This window comes from Ursus americanus, chromosome 30 (assembly GCF_024610735.1).
Source record: "Ursus americanus isolate L20-20 chromosome 30, mUrsAme1.1.p, whole genome shotgun sequence".
NCBI classification, from domain to species: Eukaryota; Metazoa; Chordata; class Mammalia; order Carnivora; family Ursidae; genus Ursus; species Ursus americanus.
The window spans coordinates 16,636,683-16,656,534 of NC_142156.1; the positions used below are offsets into that span (position 1 = coordinate 16,636,683).

General features: G+C 36.8%; 1 protein-coding gene across 10 annotated transcripts in view; it reads left to right on the forward strand.

Annotated features, from left to right (window-relative positions):
• ATXN2 (ataxin 2) overlaps positions 1 to 19,852 on the forward strand; it is a 121,809-nt gene that overhangs the window by 30,765 nt on the left and 71,192 nt on the right. For all 10 annotated transcript variants that reach the window (XR_015722330.1, XR_015722329.1, XM_045776816.2 and 7 more), the window contains exons 3-5: positions 738 to 797; positions 1,289 to 1,360; positions 1,923 to 2,073. Coding sequence is in view for 8 of the 10 variants with exons in the window: in XM_045776816.2 (XP_045632772.2) it covers positions 738 to 797; positions 1,289 to 1,360; positions 1,923 to 2,073 (283 nt within the window). In the remaining 2 variants the exon portion in view is untranslated. The remainder of the gene's footprint in view (positions 1 to 737; positions 798 to 1,288; positions 1,361 to 1,922; positions 2,074 to 19,852) is intronic.

Here is a 19,852-nt window from a genome sequence, read left to right on the forward strand (position 1 = left end):
TTGTTTTAAATTTTAGAACTTTATCAATAAAATTAAACTGGGCATGAAGGACAGTTCCATGTGATGGAAAAAATAAATGAGAAAGTGTCATTGATCTTTCAGACTTTGCAATCACTGGACAGATATTCTTATTTCGAATCTGGAGGAGACATGCTTATGTAGTATGTAATAAGGAGTGGTATGGTTGATGAGACCTAAGAGCACTGTCATTGATTCGTATATGCTAAGAGAAGATAGTCAAGGGTCTTTGACAAAGGTGCACACTCCTCCACCCCATTTATTTATTTGTGTACTTAACCCTATTTAGTATACAGGTCTTTGAGTTCTGATGCATACAGTTGTGTAACCACCGCCACAGTCAAGATAATGGGACTGTTCTCTCACCTTGAAAAATCACTCATGCTACTTTGTAGTGATCCCTCCTCTTTCTGCTCCCCGACCTTTGGTCTGTTCTCTGTTTCTGTGGTTTTGTCATTCCTCATGTGTGGAAGTTCACTTTTGCTTTTTTGTATCACATGTAGTCAAAACATTGTTAGATGGTCTGACTGTTTTCACTGTTGAAAACTTAAGCTTCTATTCTCTAAGGAAACAAAAGATCGAAGTAAACCAAGTCTTTCTTTAATGCATGTAAGGTATTATAAACTTAACTAAACGTTTTGTAACAAAATAAATCTTAACCTAAATATGTAAGAGGATAAATACTGATTGCTAATAATGGTTTTTTCTTACTATTTCAGATTTCTTTTGATGGAATCTATGCAAATATGAGGATGGTTCATATACTTACATCAGTTGTTGTAAGTTACCAGATTATTGGGGAGAAACTGCCTTGGGAGTGCCGTAAAGTAATTTCACGATGTTAAAATGTAGATGAAAGATTCTCAAAGTAACAATTCTTAGGTCACATTTAATCAGGTTATTTAGAAAAAAATAGATTAGAACTCCATCCAAACTATTGCGACTCACTATAAAAGAATTCTTGTCAACCCTGCTATGTATAAGATAGTAGTAGTAGTTTATTGTCTTTAGTGCATTATTTTGTCACGTAATAAAACCAGAGTCAGAAATATTTAACTTCAGTATTTAAATTCATACTGCAAACTCTGAGCAGGGCTTCCTGAGAAATTTTGAGAATTCATTGTATTGTTAATGTTTTAGAATTTTTTATTGTTCTGTCAGTGAATGCTGAATGAAGCCTGGTGAGCTATGTAAAAAGTAAAATGAAAACAATTATCCCTCCTGACTGGGTAGCACACTGTTTCTTTGATAATTAATTGTATGTTTTTAGGGATCCAAATGTGAAGTACAAGTGAAAAACGGAGGTATATATGAAGGAGTTTTTAAAACATACAGTCCTAAGGTAATTTTTACTCTTTAACTTTTTGTTAAATGTAAAACCCCATGAATCATCAACTACTATATATTTGTGTGGCTTCCTGACACTAATAGTGTCTGATTTAGCAATTTATAGTTGTGAGGTGGGCATGTTTGTCACATTTTTCATGTTCGTTAAAGCACTTTTTAAAACCACTTTGACTGATTTTGCTCTTCAGTTTCAAATACTGATTATTTTATAGACTGGTTTGTATCATTAAACTTGCTCTGTGTGCTTATTAAAATATCTTGATCTTTTCAAGCATTGGGGGATAGAAGAGGGATTGAGTGGTTCATTATTTTCTTCTTTATCACCATTAATGTACTTAAAACAGACTATGGTAGCAAGGACCAGTTTAGATAAGAGGATTTTTGAATGATGAAATAGATAATAGGCTATATTTCTGAGAAAAAGGTATGATTATAAGGTTCTTTTGAGATAGGTTATTTTTGTCAAAGACATGTAAGAAATAGTACCTTGATGTGCTAAAGAGTCCCTGTCTTATTTTATAAATATTTTGAATATTTACTCATGCTTCTCGTTTTAGTGTGATTTGGTACTTGATGCGGCACATGAGAAAAGTATGGAATCCAGTTCGGGGCCAAAACGTGAAGAAATAATGGAGAGTATTTTGTTCAAGTGTTCAGATTTTGTTGTGGTACAGTTTAAAGATATGGACTCCAGTTACGCAAGAAGAGGTGAATTTTGATTTCCTAAATATGCTTCATGTTTTATAAGATTTATTTAAACAAAGACTCTCTACACCGATTATACACTTTTTTTTTTTTTTTTTAAGAAATGGGGTTTTTTTTTAGAACAACCTGATTAAGACAGATGGGCATTTTAATGCAGTTTTGTTGGAAAATATTTAAAACTTCAGAGGAAGAGTCCTTGGTACTTCTAGTAGGATAAATAATGAGAGTTTGTGTTCTATTAAAAAAGTTTATAAAGGATTTTCTACAGTTTCGTGGTCAAGAATGCTATAGATTATACTCAACTGAAATTTCTTGTCCTATTTGGCTTACAGTCCTTTAGTTTATAAATTTTTAGTTTTAAAATGCTTATAAATGATGCTTATCTGGTTTTATTATGCTTATAGTTCTATAAATGTTTTAGTTTTGTGACCTGAAAATAAAGCACAGGTCTAAGGGAGAAAGGCAGAGAGCTGTGGCTGGAAAAACGGTTGTCTAATGAAGATGAAAAAGGTAAAGAAGTAGAACATGCATATTTTTTTAAAAATTCAGAATATGGGCCTATGTTTTGAAAATATAAAAGGCGTGATATATTAAAATTTAGTCTGTTTCAGATGTCTACTGAGGAGGGAAATATGGGAATTGCTGTTACTTGTTTGGAGAGCATACTCTGCAGTGTTGAGTGTTCATAACATGTTGAAAGGCTCTTCTGGGCAATTTCGAACTTAAATTCTTTTTTTTTTTTTTTTTTTTTAAAGATTTTATTTATTTATTCGACAGAGAGACAGCCAGCGGGAGAGGGAACACAAGCAGGGGGAGTGGGAGAGGAAGAAGCAGGCTCATAGCAGAAGAGCCTGATGTGGGGCTCGATCCCAGATCACTGGGATCACGCCCTGAGCCGAAGGCAGACGCTTAACCGCTGTGCCACCCAGGCGCCCCCGAACTTAAATTCTTAAATTGATTTTTTTCTGGTCAAATTCTACAGTCAAGTCTCTTGCGAATTTTAACTCACCAGTTTTTTATTTTCATTAGTCTATACCAACAGCTGTTTCTGTTGCTGTGTTCCTTTTTCTACATCATTATTTAGAAATACAAGTCACCGGAAAGTTAAAGCCTTTCTCTTGGACCCTTAACAAGGTTCTCACCTATAGTTAGCTTATTTTCTTCAGAAGCTAGCTAGCAGTGTTAGGTACGTTTAACCGCTTTGCTGTAAAGAAGGCACTGTGTTCTGTTTTTGTACCATCTCAAATGTCTGTGTCTCTGATTCACAACTCTTTGTCTAAGAGTCCTTCAATGGCCCATACAAGGAAACAAGTCTTTTTTTAGGTGCTGCCTTTGGAGTTGATATTGTTTATGCTTAGGACCACAAAATTTATGCTTATACTGTTGAAGTATTTTACTGTTTTAAATTTTAAAATTGACCTCGGATAATAAGCTGAAAGGGAAAATACAATTTCAGTTGAATTTAGTACATAGCACTCTAGAAAAAGTATTGGTTACAACACAACAGCAAAATGTTCCTTACTCTGTTGGATACCAGGCCGTTTAGCTAACAGCCATTCATAATAGACTTTGTTTTTCATTCTTAAAGTGAGTTGACATTTCCCAGATTTGTAAAGGTAAATATTACTTGGAAATATCTGTGGTATCCCATTCTTTGTAATCCTCTTCAGAAATATTGTCTTTAAATTTTTTATTCTGTTTATTATTTTACTATGTCTTTATTTCTCAGGTAATCTGTGTTCATTGTAGAAAGCCAAGAACATACAGATCAGAGTGACAGCTTTGACAGTGTTCAGTACACTCATAATGGGCTGGATGTATTTTGCTATATACATAAAAATATAGTTTTCTTGCTGAGGACATCCCATAGTGGAGTAATTTCAGGTATTTTATTTAAAGACTGTAGTGGTTTAGTGAATTATCCAATTGTGTCCAGTGCATAGTATTCTGAAAATAGTATTAAGTCATGTGTTTAGGATTTCAGGTCTCTCTTTTTTTATTTTTTTATTTTAAAATTTTTTTTAAAGATTTTATTTTTTTATTTGACAGAGACAGCCAGCGAGAGAGGGAGCACAAGCAGGGGGAGTGGGAGAGGGAGAAGCAGGCTCCCAGCGGAGAAGCCTGATGTGGGGCTGGATCCCAGAATGCTGGGATCACGCCCTGAGCTGAAGGCAGACGCTTAACAACTGCGCCACCCAGGTGCCCCTAGGATTTCAGGTCTCTTAAGCCAGGTTTTTAATACTGTCCTGGCAGAAGTTGCCCTCTATAAGTATTATTTTGGAGATAATATAGAGAGAACTTTTTTAGAGTAATTATAATTGTTATGGTTCATTAATTACAAAAATTAATACACAATTCAGTAGCTTGGTAAAGTGAGGACACAGCCCAGGGCCCTCTAACCCCCAAATCATGTTTGTTTGTTTGTTTTAGTTTTTATTTATTTTTTTGACAGAGACAGCAAGAGAGGGAACACTAGCAGGGGGAGTGGGAGAGGCAGGCTTCCAGATGAGCAGGGAGCCCGATGCAGGACTCCATCCCAAAACCGTGGGATCATGCATGACCTGAGTGAGCAAAAGGCAGAGTCTTAACAACTGAGCCACCCAGACACCCCCCCCAATCATGTTCTTAAACATTGTACTATTGTGACATAAATTATGTGATCTGATTTGTTTTTGCTGTGTCAGAATAAGTCTGCATTTACCTTAAAGGATTTCCCCACAAGTAAAGCCAAAAGTAAACAAAATTCCTGTACAATATAGATATGCAAATTATTATATTATTCAAGATTCTTTTTAATTATGTTCAGTTAGCCACTGTATAATACATCATTAGTTTTTGATGTAGTGTTCAAGGGATTCATTAGTTACGTATAACACCCAGTGCTCATCACAGCATGTGCCCTACCTGTACCCACTCCATGCTGAAACCCTCAGTTTGTTTCCCGGGGTCCATAGTCTCTCATCGTTCATCTCCCCCTATGATTTCTCCCCCTTCAGATTTCCCTCCCTTCGCGTATGGTCCTAACCATGCTATTGCTTATGTTCCACATAGGAACAAAACCATATAATTGTCTTTCGCTGCCTGACTTACTTCACTTAGCATAATCCCCTCTAGTTCCATCCATGTCGATGCATATGGTGGGCGTTCATCGTTCTGATGGCTGAATAATATTCCATTGTATATATGTATCACATCTTTATCCATTCATCTGTTGAAGAGCATCTCGGCTCCTTTCACAGTTTGGCTATTGTGGACATTGCTGCTATGAACTTTGGGGTGCATGTGCCCTTTCTTATCACTACATGTGTATCTTTAAGGTAAATACCTAGTAGTGCAATTGCTGGGTCATAGGATAGCTCTATTCCTAATATCTTGAAGAACCTCCATACTGTTTTCCAGAGTGGCTGTACCAGCTTGCATTCCCACCAACAGTGTAAGAGGGTTCCCCTTTCTCCACATCCTCGCTAACATTTGTTGTTTCCTGTTTTGTTAATTTTTCCCATACTAACTGGTGTAAGGTGGTATTTTGTGGTTTTGATTTGTATTTCCCTGATGGCTGGTGATGTGGAGCATTTTTTCATGTGTCTTTTAGCCATTTATATGTTTTCTTTGGAGAAATGCCTGTTCATGTCTTCTGCCCATTTTTTGATTGGGTTTTTTGTTTTTTGAGTGTTGAGTTTGAGAACTTCTTTATAGATCTTGGATATCAGCTCTTTATCTATAATGTCATTTGCGAGTATCTTCTCCTACTCCGTGGATTGCCTCTTAGTTTTGTTGACTGTTTCCTTTGCTGTGCAGAAGCTTTTTATCTTGATGAAGTCCCAGAAGTTCATTTTTGCTCTTGTTTCCCTTGCCTTTGGAGACGTGTCTTGAAAGAAATTATGTGGCCGATGTTGAAGAGGTTACTGCCTATGTTCTCTTCTAGGATTTTGGTAGATTCCTGTTACACATTGAGGTCTTTCATCCATTTTGAGCTTATCTTTGTGTATGGTGTAGGGAAATGGTCCAGTTTCATTCTATATGTAGCTGCCCAGTTTTCCCAGCACCACTTACTGAAGAGATTATCTTTTTTCTATTGGATATTTTTTCCTGATTTGTCAAAGATTAGTTTACCATAGAGTTGAGGGTCCATTTCTGGAGTCTCTTTTCTGTTCCATTGGTCTGTGTGTCTGTTTTTGTGCCAATACCATGCTGTCTTGGTGATCACAGCTTTGTAATATAGCTTGAAATCAGGCAACGGGATGCCTCCAGCTTTGTTTTTCTTTTTCGTCATTCCTCAAGATTCTTTTCTTTTTTAAATCTTTGGCTTTATTTTTGGGGAGACTTTTAAAAGTTAGGTTAGTGTGGCTTTTAACTTCTTATTGCTGACTTTATTGATTTAATAAGTTTTCCTTTTTTGTTTTAATATGTTTTAAAAGTTGTGATATTTATACGCACATGCAAGTGAATAAGAGGCCTAGAAATAATTGATCTCTTTTTATGATATGGTGAATAAGTTTCATTTGATCTCTTGGATGCTATATATGTTACCAGACTGATAATGTGGGCAAAATGGAAAGTAATTACATTTTGTAAGCTGTGGGTTCCTTTTGCACACCCATAATTAAACCATCAGATCATCACGGGAAAATTAGTGTGTGTTTTGTCCTTTATCTGAATTCCATTGCAGAAAGAGCTGGGATGCTCTCATTTTCCCAGCTTCATTTTGACACCTATTTTTTAGGGCATTCAGCTGCTTTTGTCTCTGCGTATATTATCTCTACTTACTTTTTACTTGGTTTCCTTTCTCTTTCCAGTGTTTGTCATCTGCTTTTCTCCTTCACTCTCTTTCTGCTTTTTCTGTTGCTCCTTTATTCATATTTTGCTCTTTGATTTAATACCCCAACTCAACTACATTTTAGTTCTGTGGCTTTTCTTTCATTCCTTTTTCTTTTCCCTTTCCTCTTTTTCTTTTCTTTTCCCTTTCCTTATTGCTTTCTTTTCTCCTCCCTCCCCCTCTCTTTCTTTTTTCTCTTTTTTCTTTCTTTCTAGATTTTATTCATTTATTTGAGAGAGAGAGAGAGCACAAGCAGGGAGAGGGAGAAACTGGCTCCTAGCTGAGCAGGGGCTCTCTCCCAGGACCCCGGGATCATGACCCGAGCCGGGATCCTGACCCCAGCCAAAGGCAGACGCTTAACTGACCGAACCACCCAGGCACCCCCTGTGTCTGCTTTCTTATTTCATTCTCTCCTAATTTACTCTTCTTTCTACCACCTCATTTCCTTTCCAATGTTCTCAGTCTAGAGAACAGGGGTCAGCAAACTTAAGGCCTGTGGGCAGATCCACTCATTGGTAAGTAAAGTTTTATTGTAACACAATATGCCCGTTTATGTACTGTCTATGGCCACTTTGAAGCTACGGTGATAGAATTGAGTAGTTGTAATAGAGACTATATGGTTTGCAAAGCCAAACAATATTTTCTGGTTCTTTACAGAAAAACATTGCCAACTCTCGTCCTAGATCTTTTTTCCTACTGTGTTTGGGTTGTTAGGGCTGATCAGAAATACAAACTATACTGTCTTTGGTGAAATAACATAGAACGTACTTTGTCTCTAACCCATGTTTTGACTCTAATACTGTGTAATTTCATTTATTTCTTATTTGTAACCATTGAAATTGGATTTAGTTTGAAGAGTCACTTTGCTTTCCAGCTCTTTGCCATAATAACTGAAAAATCACAAATGAGAAAATTAGTTATTGGGTATGATCTCCATCATCAACTGTCTGCCCCCTCCCCTACCTACAACTTTATTTTCCCCTTGCCATCATTACGGTCTTTACTTCGGTTTTAGTAAATGGGATGTTTCACTTCCTGTTGAATCCCAACTTCTCCGGTCATGCCCTTGACTCTATTTTACCATTCCTGGGTTTTTGCTCTTTTATGTCACCTCTGTTTCCAGAGTCTTCAACCTCTTCCTCTCCAGTTACTCTTTCCCTTTAGCCAGAAAACCTGTTCAGGTCCCTCCCCTCTTGAAAAGGATTCCTTTTTATCCTGAACTCCTTCTACTTACTATCCTGTCTTCCTTTCTTATCCAAACATCTTTTTTTTTTTTTTTTTAAGATTTTATTTATTTAAGAGAGAGAGCAGGGGGGGGCAGAGGGAGAAGCAGACCCGTAACTGACTGAGCCATCCAGGCGCCCCATTATCCAAACAACTTATTTTCTATTGACTCCTCATTGCAACATAATCTGACTTGTATGTTCGCTACTGGGGAGTTTCCAGGGCTACCAGTAACCTCTCATTGCTAGGTCCTTTGTAGTCTTTTTCAGACTTTACTGTTGCTTTTGACCCTGTTGGTTTCATCCTCCCTCAGAAGTTGCTCTTCTGTTTTTCATGTGTTTTATTCATCATTCCTTCCTTGTCCATTCTTGGGCTTCATTTCTGTTAAAGTGCTCTTAAATGTGTGTGTGTGTTCCCAGTGTTTGTTGCTTTGCCCACTGATCTTACTGCCTATCAATCATTTTATACTCTCCTAATTTCAGCAACCACATATGAGCCCACTCCCAGCATCTTTTGTATTGCCTTTTTACCATGTTGTATTATATAATTAGATGTTTCTGTCTCCCCTATTATACTTTGAGCTCCTTGTGTGTGGATACTATATATATATATATATATAATTTTTATTATATATATTTTATTATATATAATTACATGATCTTTTATATATAAATGTATATTATATATGTAATATATGTGTGTAATTTTTTTAAATCCTTGGAGCCTAGTGTAGTGTTTTCCACATAGGACAGGCACAGTGTAAATGTCTTTTGGATGAATGAAGTTAGGACCTTCACATATTTTTTAAAAACTAGTATTTCATGTAAAAAGAGTGAGAAAACTAAAAGTGGTCTTCTGTATACAGCCAGCCAACAAATACTTAACTGAACCCTGGAATGTGTTCATTGCTGTGCTTGTTGCTATAGACAGTACAGAGAAATTCAAGACTTAATCTATTTTAGGTCCCTTTTGAGAACTTAGTGAAACTGTATACCCTGACCCTAGAAAAAACATGCACACTGACTTACACTGAATTCTGTAGTGTTCACAGTTCCCTAGGGAGTTCACGTACACTTGGAAATACCAAAGCACATGAAGGAATTCAAGAAAAATGGAATGTTAAAATTCCAAATAGAGTTCAGAGACATGAAGACTTGTTGTAGTAGTTGGAGGAATTTGGGGTGTGAATGTGATTAGAGGGTAGAGAGAAAATCACACAGATTATTTTATTCTGGTATGATACTCTTTTGTTCTCATGTGGTTGTCCTGTAGCTCTGATAGGGCACAGTCCTGTGAGTAACAGAGAATGATCTCTTCTTCTTCTTTTTTTTTCTTAAGACTTTATTTATTTGAGAGAGTGAGTGAGAGAGCATGAGCAGGAAGAAGGGCAGAGTGAGAGGTAACAAGGGACCGATCTTAGGACCCCAAGGTGACAACCTGAGCCGAAGGCAGATGCTTAGCTGACTGAGCCAGCCAGGTTCTCTGAGAATGATCTCTTCTGAAGGGCATATCCAAGGAAGAGACAAATCTTCACAGGCTATGACTTGGAAAACCTTGAATTCTGAGGAGTCTAAATGTGTTCTAAACTCATTCATGGGTGGTCTCGTAGTAGGGTGATCAGGCCGCAAGCCTTGCAGCTGAAGAGGCACATTCTTGGAGCTAGGAGTGCAGGCTGCAGGCTCTATGGATGGGCAGGCAGTGCTAATGTTGGACAGGCAAGCAGCTGTAAAGCTGGACAAGTGCTCATGATTAACAGTCTCCTCTTTGGAGGAGGGAGGATAAGCCCTGTGGTGGGTAGGCAGATGGGGTGATGCTTAAGCAGGTGGTCTTGGCTGGGGGATATCTAGGGGGGTGGGGTGGTGCAGAAAGCCCTGTAAAGAGGTTGGCTTGGGCCAGTGGGCTTTGGACTAGTTTTTCTAGTGAGCCAGCTGAGTAATTCTGTGTTCTAACACTCTTCTGTTAAAACTTGAGCCATCAGAAAGTTGACTGCCCAAGCTTTGCTGTGGGCTAGTAAGAGAAGGTTGTGTGTCCATGGCCAAGTAGTTAAATGGAAACTAGCATTTACAGGGCCAGTGTGGAGGTGGCACAGAGATTATTGAGATTTAAAAAAATAAACAGGTATAGTAGAACAGGTGATGAAACATTAACAGAGTAGTTGGAGGTATGCAATAGGGAAGTATTGCATGTTTATTAAAATATCTCTGATTTGTTTTAGAGCATATAAAAATTCTCTGCTGTATTCTTCATGTGTATGCCAAGCTCAAAACAATAATTCATTTATTAAAAACAAAATAAAAAACAAGCAAGTGAGGGGCGCCTGGGTGGCACAGCGGTTAAGCGTCTGCCTTCAGCTCAGGGTGTGATCCCGGCGTTATGGGATCAAGCCCCACATCAGGCTCCTCCACTATGAGCCTACTTCTTTCTCTCCCACTCCCCCTGCTTGTGTTCCCTCTCTCACTGCTGTCTCTATCTCTGTCAAATAAATAAATAAAATCTTTAAAAAAAAACAAACAAACAAGCAAGTGAAAACCTCTAGAATAAAGTAGAATTTTATTTAGATAAACAAAATAAAAATATTTAGTACTAATAGGAGTAAGGTGGTCTGACTTAAGATATATATGAAAACTGATAACTGTTGGACAGCATTAATCAGCTAGATGGTTTAAAAGGAAAACATCTTCACAAAGGAACGACTTAGAAGAGCATAGAAATAAGCATAGTTTATGTGAATAGGCTGAAGACTTTATAAAAACACTACTGAAGGGAATAAAAGTAGATTTGACTAAATGGAGAAACGTGCCATGCTTTGAATGGAACTACATAACACTAAAATTGTCCTTTTTCCTCAGAATAATCACTGAAGATAGTATCTCTATTTTTGTAGAAAATGACAAAGTGATTCTAAAATTTATAAGATAATACTTATTAACAGAAGAATTTTGGAAATTTTTTCTCCAAGAGTCATGAAGGAGGACTTGCCCTATGAAACATTAAAACGGATCAGAATTAAACCATAGTTCTCATAGTGGCAAAGAATAGAGAATCCAAAACAGATGAAATTCATATGGGTATTTTGTTAATAATATGATAAAGATAACACTTTAAATCTGCAGTAAAGGTGGATTATTTATTAAATGTTGTTGGTACAGCATTTGGGGGGAATTAGATGCCTACTTCATACCCATCACCAAAATAAACCCTAAATGGCTAAAAAGAGAAGTATTTAAAAAAAAAACACTTACATAGAAATTCCAGAGGAAATCTATGAATTTATATCATTTTGACATGGGGAGGGAGTTTATAAGCATGACCACCAAAGCCAAAATTCATAATGTAAAAGACTGAAATACTTGAGTATAAAAAATTAGACTTAGATGTGTCCAAAAGTACCATAAATTTTAGAAGACATGCCAGAAACTGGGAAAAATCGTATAAAAGTTTTTCAAATGGCCAGTGAACATATGGAAAGGTAGTCCACCTCACTAGTAATCAAAGAAATGTAGTTTCAAAGTAATGGAATAGGGTTTTTACTCTGTCAGCTTGCTGAATGATAAAAGTGAGCAAGATTAATACTAGCTCATGATAAGGAATCAGAAAACAGCTTACACTTTGCTAGTCAGGACGGTTTAAGCAAAAACAAGTAGCATTTTTGAGCTCTTCTGGTAGGTAATTCAGATGAGTCCAGGAAGACAGTTTACTTGGCCCTAGTGTATAATGCTAGTTATACCCAGTTACTGTCTGGTTTTAGTTTTATTTTTTCTCTTGCTCTGCACAGACTCAGTGAAGTCTTATGAATAGCACATATATTAAAAGTAGTAATAAAGCAGGGCAGTGAAGGTATGTGGATAAAAATTGTCTGCATTTTAATTTCTTTTCCATTTGACTGCTTTTTTACCCAGATCAGTCCTGGCAGGAGTTTTAAGGGAGTATGTGCACTTGAACAGTTGTTCTTCTAATTTACATAAGAAAAGAACAGTCTGATTTGTAAAGTGTTTTATATATTTGCCAACGAAACAGAAAGGTGTTTGCACAGCTGTAAGAATTGGAATTAATTTTATTTACTAGCTTTTTCTTAACCTAGGTCTCAACACTTTGCTATAGAATTGAGAGTAAGTTGCAAAAAGAATACTGTAAAGCAAGCCTCACAAAGTGGGTTTCCATTTTTCTCTTGTTCTGTGTTACAGTCATCTGACTTTGCTGTAAGATTCGGTGTGCGTTTGATTTTGTGGAGTCTTGGCAGTGATCTTCATTTAGATCTTTTCACAGAAATCTAGTTTGTGGGTTTAAGGTGTTTTTGTTTTTTAAGATTTTATTTATTTGAGAGAGAAAGTGAGTTGGGGAAGAGCAGGTGAGAAGGACAAGTAGACTCCATGCTGAGCGCAGAGCCCAACGTGGGTCTTAATCCCATGACCCTGAGATCATGACCTGAGCTGCAATCAGGAGTCAGATGTTCAACTGACTGAGCCACCCAGGCGCTCCTGTCGGTTTAAGTTTTTACTCCCGATACTTAGTTGATTTTTAAGTCTTATACAGCGGTATATTAAATGGTAAAATTTCTTAAAAAAAAAAAAAGTAAAGTTTCTGAAAATTTTAGTTCAACTTTTAATTTTGCTAATTTAGATTTTAAGAAAATTGCTTCTCACATGTTATATTACTTCCAGTGTTTTCATGTTATATAGTGGGTTAGTAAAAATAAGATGAAATAGTTTATCTTAAAAATATTTTGCCTGAAGTTTAAATTAGAGAATCCAATATGTACATTTTTCAGAGTTTATTAGTAAGGAAAAATAAGAACTGCTTTTTCATATTTAAGTTGGATATATTTTTCTCTGAGGGATTTTAATAATACTCTATCATAGTACTGTAAAATATAATCATTTTATATAAGAAGAATATGAGGTTTCTTCATCATTAATGCATTTTGACACAATTCGGCGCTGTCTGAATAGAGCTACTGACTCCAAGCACTTCATTTAAACTTCTGGTCAAATATTGTAGCATAACAAGCATTTATAGGGCCACTTTTTGTGGAAGGCCTATATCCCGTGTACTTTATAAATGGTGCATTGATTCAGATTATCCTGTTTCCTACTTACATACTAGGTTTACCTATTGGGCTCCATAAGAGGGACAGAGACACAAATCGAATTGCAAGCTGTAATTTTAACAAGAACAGTATTTGGGGTTTGCTTTTCCACATCTGTTGATTCTTTCCAGACTTTGGTCAAAAGGGTACCTAGGCAAGAGGTCAGAAAAGAACAAAAAAAAAATAATTTGGGTGGTTTGGTTTGATTCTAACTAGAAAACCACAGAGTCTGTTTTTTAATATTTCGTTAATTTATGTTTAACACAGCAGGTGATGTGTGGACTGAAACTGAAGACTCCTGACATGATATGCTGTCCTTTTCCTTGGAACAGCATTTTGCTCAGGAAAGAATTTTTTCACATAGCTTGCCCTGTTTCAGAAAGTGCCTTATTGCTGTTTTCCCTCCACTGTATTTGCTCTTTCGAAGCTGACGTCCTTTAGATCCTTGTCTACTGTAGCTGTTCTGATAGCCTCCATCTCCGTTTTCTTGCTAAGGTTCTGTCATTTCTTCCTTGAGTGGTGAATTTACTTTGAGTTCTAGGACTCCGAATTTTTTATGGAAATCACAGTTAAAACGTAAGCACTGTTCTAGGCTGTATTATTTTGTTGTCAGAGAACAGGGAATAATGACATTTTTTTCATGGTTGCATATAGCTATCAAGAGGAAAAAATCCCCGCCCATCTTTTTTTTTTTTTCTTTCTTAAAGGCTGCATTTTGAAATTGTGTAGGCTTCATAAAAAGTATGTTGCTGTGCTTTTAAATGGATGGCATCCCTTTTGAGTCTTTCCAAGGTAGCTCATAAGCAATATAGTCTTTATTTCCAAATGACTAAATGATGTCAGATCCCAAAAGTTACTTACATCCACAATAAAATGATTAAATATAATTTTTCTTTTAAAGGGATTTAGGAATTTGAGGCTTTGTAGTCTCAAAGTTTTTATGATTTTGCCATTTGGTTGTCATTTCAAAAGAGACTACAGCCTTAGGTTATCAGTGTGATTCAGTTTCTGAGATTGATAGCACTGTGTCTAAGAAAGTCCGTATTTTATTACTAGCTTAAACAAGGCAATGTACAAAGATATTATTTAGCTTTATTTCAGGTTAATATAAAGCAGATGATTTGGGTTATATGATCACTGGTTTGTAAATTATCAATCAAATATGCATTTATAGATTTGAATGCAGAGCAATATGCCTGACAGAAGAAGCAGTCGCCAGTATTGTGAACATTGTTACTTGAAAGTTGTCAAAATGAGTGCCAGTTCAACTAAGATTAGACAAAAAAGAATTTGTGTTTCCAACTTTAAACTTTCTTCCTCTTTTTTTTTTAAGATTTTATTTATTTATTTATTTATTTATTTATTTATTTATTTATTTATTTGACAGAGAGAACACAAGCAGAGGGAACGACAGGGAGAGGGAAAAGCAGGCCCCCTGCAGAGTAGGGAGCCCGCTGCGGGGCTCAATCCCAGGACCCTAAGATCATGACCTGAGCCAAAGGCAGATGCTTAACTGACTGAGCCACCCAGGTGCCCCTAAACTTTCTTCCTGTTGATAGTTGTATTATTTTGAACTATCAGTATAATAGGCATCAAGCTCCAAATCCTGAAAAGTAGAATGCTGCTGCTTATATATGCCAATATCTTGAATTGCATGCCTCCGATAAGTTCAAGGCTAAGACAGTGTAGGGATTCTAGCTAGTCTGAAGTTTCCCAGAAAATATATCTTCTGCCCCCTTAGGCCATATAGTTTGCAAAGAAGTAAAGATTTTGTCTATTGTAATACTGGCATTTTTCTTCATTGGTGATTCATAAGACAGCATTGTAGAAATAAAAGATTTCAAGTCCTGAAATCCCTCCAGCTTTTGAATTGCCTTTCAGTAAGGTAATTTGGGGGGGATGGGGGGCAAGGGGATCACTGTCACATAGTCCTCATCTTTGGGACTGTTGAGAGCAACATTGGATTTTTCTTAAAAACAGTTTTATTGATATGTAATTCACATACATATAGAGTTCATTCATTTATATTATGCAATTCAGTTTTTAGTATATTCGTAGAATCTTTCACTACAGTTAATTTTAGAATATCTTCACCCTAAAAAGAAGCCCTGCAGTCATTCACTGCTTGCTTTCAACCTCCCCAGCCTTGGACAACTACTAATCTGTCTCTGTAGGTTTGCCTGTTGTGGATATTGTATATTGATAGAATCACACAATATGTGGCCTTTTGTGACAGGCTTGTTTCACTTAGCATATATATAATGTGTTCAAGGTTCATCCATCCATCCATCAGTGCTTCTTTCCTTTTCACTGCCAAGTAATATTCTGTTGTATGGATATACTACATTTTTGGAGACTAGCATATAGTGTTATATTGCAAGTGTACATGATATTGATTCAACAATTCTATGCATTACACAGTGTTCACCATGATAGGTATAGTGTAGTCACCGTCTGTCCCCCCATACATTATTACAATATTATTGACTATATGCCCTGTGCTGTACTTCTCATCTCTGTGACTTATTTATTTTATAACTTGAAGTTTGTGTCTCTTAATCCCCTTTATCTCTTATGCGCCCCCTTCACCTCCCCTCAGGCAACCACCAGTTTGTTGTGTGTGTAGCATTATTTTTTGTTTTGTTTGTTCATTTGTTTTTTTGTATTCCACGTATAAGTGAAATCATATATTTGTTTTTTTTCTGACTGACTTCACGTAGCTTAATGTCCTTTACATCCATTCTGGATATACTACATTTTATTTATCCATTTATCAGTTGATGGATATTTCAGTTGTTTGTACTTTTTAATTGTTAAGAGTAATGCTGCTAGGATCATTCATGTGCTGGTTTTTCTTTTCAAGTAGGCTCATGCCCAGCGTGGAGCCCAGTGTAGGGCTCAAACTCATAACCCTGAGATCAAGACCTGAGCTGAGATCAAGAGTCAGATGCTTAACCGACTGAGCTGCCCAGGCACCCCCGTGTGCTCATTTTTGTGTGGACATTATGTTTTCATTTCTGTTGGGCATATATCTAGGAGTGCAATTGTTGGGTCATATATGGTGAATCAGAGTTTAACCTTTGAGAGAACTGCTGAAATGGTTTTTTGGAGTGGCTATATCATTTTACCATCCCATCAGCAGTGTGTGAGGCCTCCAGTTTTTATGTATCTTCATCAGCAGTTGTCGTCATTTTGATGATAGCTGTGCTAGTGGGTGGTTGTGAAATAGCATCTCGGGTGGTTTGGATTTGCATTTCTGTAGTGATTAATGATGTGAATCTTTTCATGTGCTTATGTCCTTTGCCCACATTTTAAATTAGTATGTCTTATTATTGAGTTGTAAGAATTCTTTAAATATTCTGGATATCAGTCGTCCCCTTATCAGACACGATTTGCAGATATTTTTTCCGCATTGTGTGGGTTATCTTTTCACTTTTTTGCTGGTGTTCTTTAAAGCACAAAAGATTTCAATTCAGATGAATTCCAGTTTATCTATGTTTTCTTTTTTGTTGTTTTTTCTTTTTGTGTTGTATCTTAAAATGTTGCTTACTCTGAGATTATGAAGATTTGTTCCTCTGCTTTCTTTTAAGATTTTTATAGTTTCAGCTCTCATATTTAGGTGTGTGGTCCATTTTCAGTTAAATTTTGTATAAAGTGTGAGGAAGAGCTTCAACTTAATGCTGTTACATGGGGATATCTACTTGTCCAAGTATAGTCTGTTGAAAAGACTGTTCTTTTCCCATTGAAATGTCTTAGCACCTTTGTTGACGTTCAGTTGACCATAAATGTAAAGATATATTTCTGTACTCTTAACTCTGTCCTATAGTTTATATGTCCATCCTTATGTCGGTATTATTCTATTTTGATTGTGGTACCTTTTTTGTTTTTGTTTTAAAGATTTTATTTATTTTAGAGAGAGCGTGTGGGAGGAAGCGGCGGGGCGGGGGGGGGGGTGCGGGGAAGAAAAGGGAGAGGATCTCAAGCAGACTCTGGTGAGTGCAGAGCCTGATGCAGGGCTCCATCTCATGACCCATCATGACCTCAGCTGAAACCAAGAGTTGGATGCCTAACAGACTGAGCCTCCCAGGTGCCTCTTGATTATTGTACCTTTGTAGTAAGTTTTTAATTCAAGTGTTAGTGCTCCAAGTGTTCCCCACCCCCCAAGATTGTCTCTTCTGGGTCCTTTGCATTTCCATGTGAATTTTAGGATCATCATGTCAGTTTCTGCAAAATGATAGCTGGGGTTTTGATAGGGATTGCATTGAATCTGGAGATCATTTTGGGGAGTGTTACCATCTTAATGATGTTAAATCTTCTAGTTCAAGCACATGGTATGTCTTTCCATTTATTTAGGTCATCTTTAATTTTCTTCAAAAATGTTTTGTAGTTATCCAGGGTATAAGTTTTACACTTCTGTTGGTAACTTTATTCCTCAGTATTCTTTTTTATTTTTTTGGTTAAAAATGTTACCCAAAATGGAATGTACTATTGTAAATGTATTTTATTTTATTTATTTTTTTAAGAGATTTCATTTATTTGAGAGAGAGAGTGAGAGAGCACGAGAGGGAGGAGGGTCAGAGGGAGAAGTAGACTCCCTGCTCAGTGGAGAGCCTGATGCGGGGCTCGATCCCAGGATCGTGACCAGAGCCGAAGGCAGACGCTTAACCAGCTGAGCCACCCAGGCACCCCTATTGTAAATGTATTTAAATTTTTTTTTTTCATTTTCAGATTAGAGCAGTATTGTTTTATATTCTTTGTATCTAATATAAATCTTTCTTTTGACTCTTACTAGTAGGATAGGCACTAAACTTTGAGCTTGAAGTGAGAATATGCTTTCAGCTTGTCTGCTCTGCTACCTGTTGCTGATTTATTAATTTTCCACTGATAATACCATTTATGCATGTCTGCTTTGTAAAATTCATTTTCTGTAATAATTAGAACAACTTTGTAATTAATATATTGGCAGGGTCAGATTTTTATCATTTCAAAGTGAAAGTATTGTATGAAACAACTTCTGGAGATGCAAGCAAAAACTTTCTTTCCTTTGAAGCGAAAGATAAATTAGAATGGTAATTCATTCTACTATAAGAGTGGACACATAAAATAGCTATTATATAGATTGAGTCTTAGAGGCTATGTAACCCGAGCTGGATTTATTTTTTTAGTTCATAATACACTTCCAAACAAGATTCACATCTTTTTCATCCATCCTTTTTCTTTAGCTGTTTGTAGGGAAATAACATAGACACAAGGATTATTGTGGCTTCTGTTTGGGAAGAAAGATGTTGTTTTCGTTGTTTTCTTCCTTTTACCTTGCTTTGTAAAGTTTTCCTTGGTGATGTCACATCCTCGTTCTTTTCTTCCTCTCTATTTCTGTTCCTGTGGATAGTTTGTCTCCAAACATTACTGTGATCTCCTAGTTAAGTTCCCTCCAGATCCCATCGCTTCTAGTCAGTCGTGGACATTAGCACAAAGAAAATCTTTTTTTAGAGAGAGGTGAGAGGGCAGAGGAGAGGGAGAGAGAAAATTTCAAGCAGACTCCCTGCCCAGGGCAGAGCCTGATGGGGGCTCAGTCTTAAGCACCCTGAATTGACCTGAGCCAAAATCAAGGGTAGCACGCTTCACTGACTGAGCCACCCAGACACCCCAGCACAAAGAAATTCTTAAGCATTGCTTTTATTATATCATCTCATTTCTCATTCAAAAATCCACAGTAGCCTCTCTTGCTTACCAAATAAAGTTGGGATGCCATACCTTGGCATTCAGGGCCCTTCCCAGGGTATCTTCTCTTTTTCATCCTAATCCACTTCTTGACCCAGGGTGGTGTTTTCTGTATGCTAGACATTCCTGTTTCTACCTTTGAGCTTACTAATCTTACTGCTGGATTTACTCTCTACCTTAAATACCTTCCTTCCTTCCTAGAATTTTAAATACTTTTCTAAAACCAAGTCAAACCTCCTTTCCTCCTTAGAGTCTTCCTTGACCTTCCCTGCTCACTGTGGTCTGTCTTTATTGCCTACACCAATGGCTACTAAAATTTACTACATTTTATTTTTAGCCTAGAATGGTTTGTTTTCCCCTCCCCCCAGTGAAATCTCATGCTGAATTCCAGTTACAACAAGGTAGTGGTGAGGGAGGAAAGTTGGGAGGCAGGGTGTCCTAGAACCTTAACTTACTCAGCTTTCCATTTGTCTGCTGAGGTACCCCTAAGAAGTCATATTGTTACGTGGAATGTAGTCAGAGAGCCAGTTATCTACCTCATGTCCTGAATACTCAGCATTACAAAGCAGTGTGTGACATTTTTTTTCTCCTAATGCATTATTTTCTGCAGTGTAGAAACATGTTTATAGAACTAGGGATGTGTACTCCCTGTGGTGTCTAGCAATATGTCTCACAGGTAGTAGGTACCCAACACATATTTATTTTTTAATTAATATTTAAAAAATTTTATGTTTTTACATTCACTACAGTCAAATCAGGAGAGACCTGTTTTTTTTTTCTTACATACATACTGCCATAGATGATTAGAAACTGTAATTACCACTCATTTTCAGGAAACTCAAGAAAGCAGTTATTCCTAGCCAAATCTAAAAACGGCTTTCCTACAACATGCCATATCCAGAGTTTATTTTTCTTATGGAAGATTGCTTCTAGTA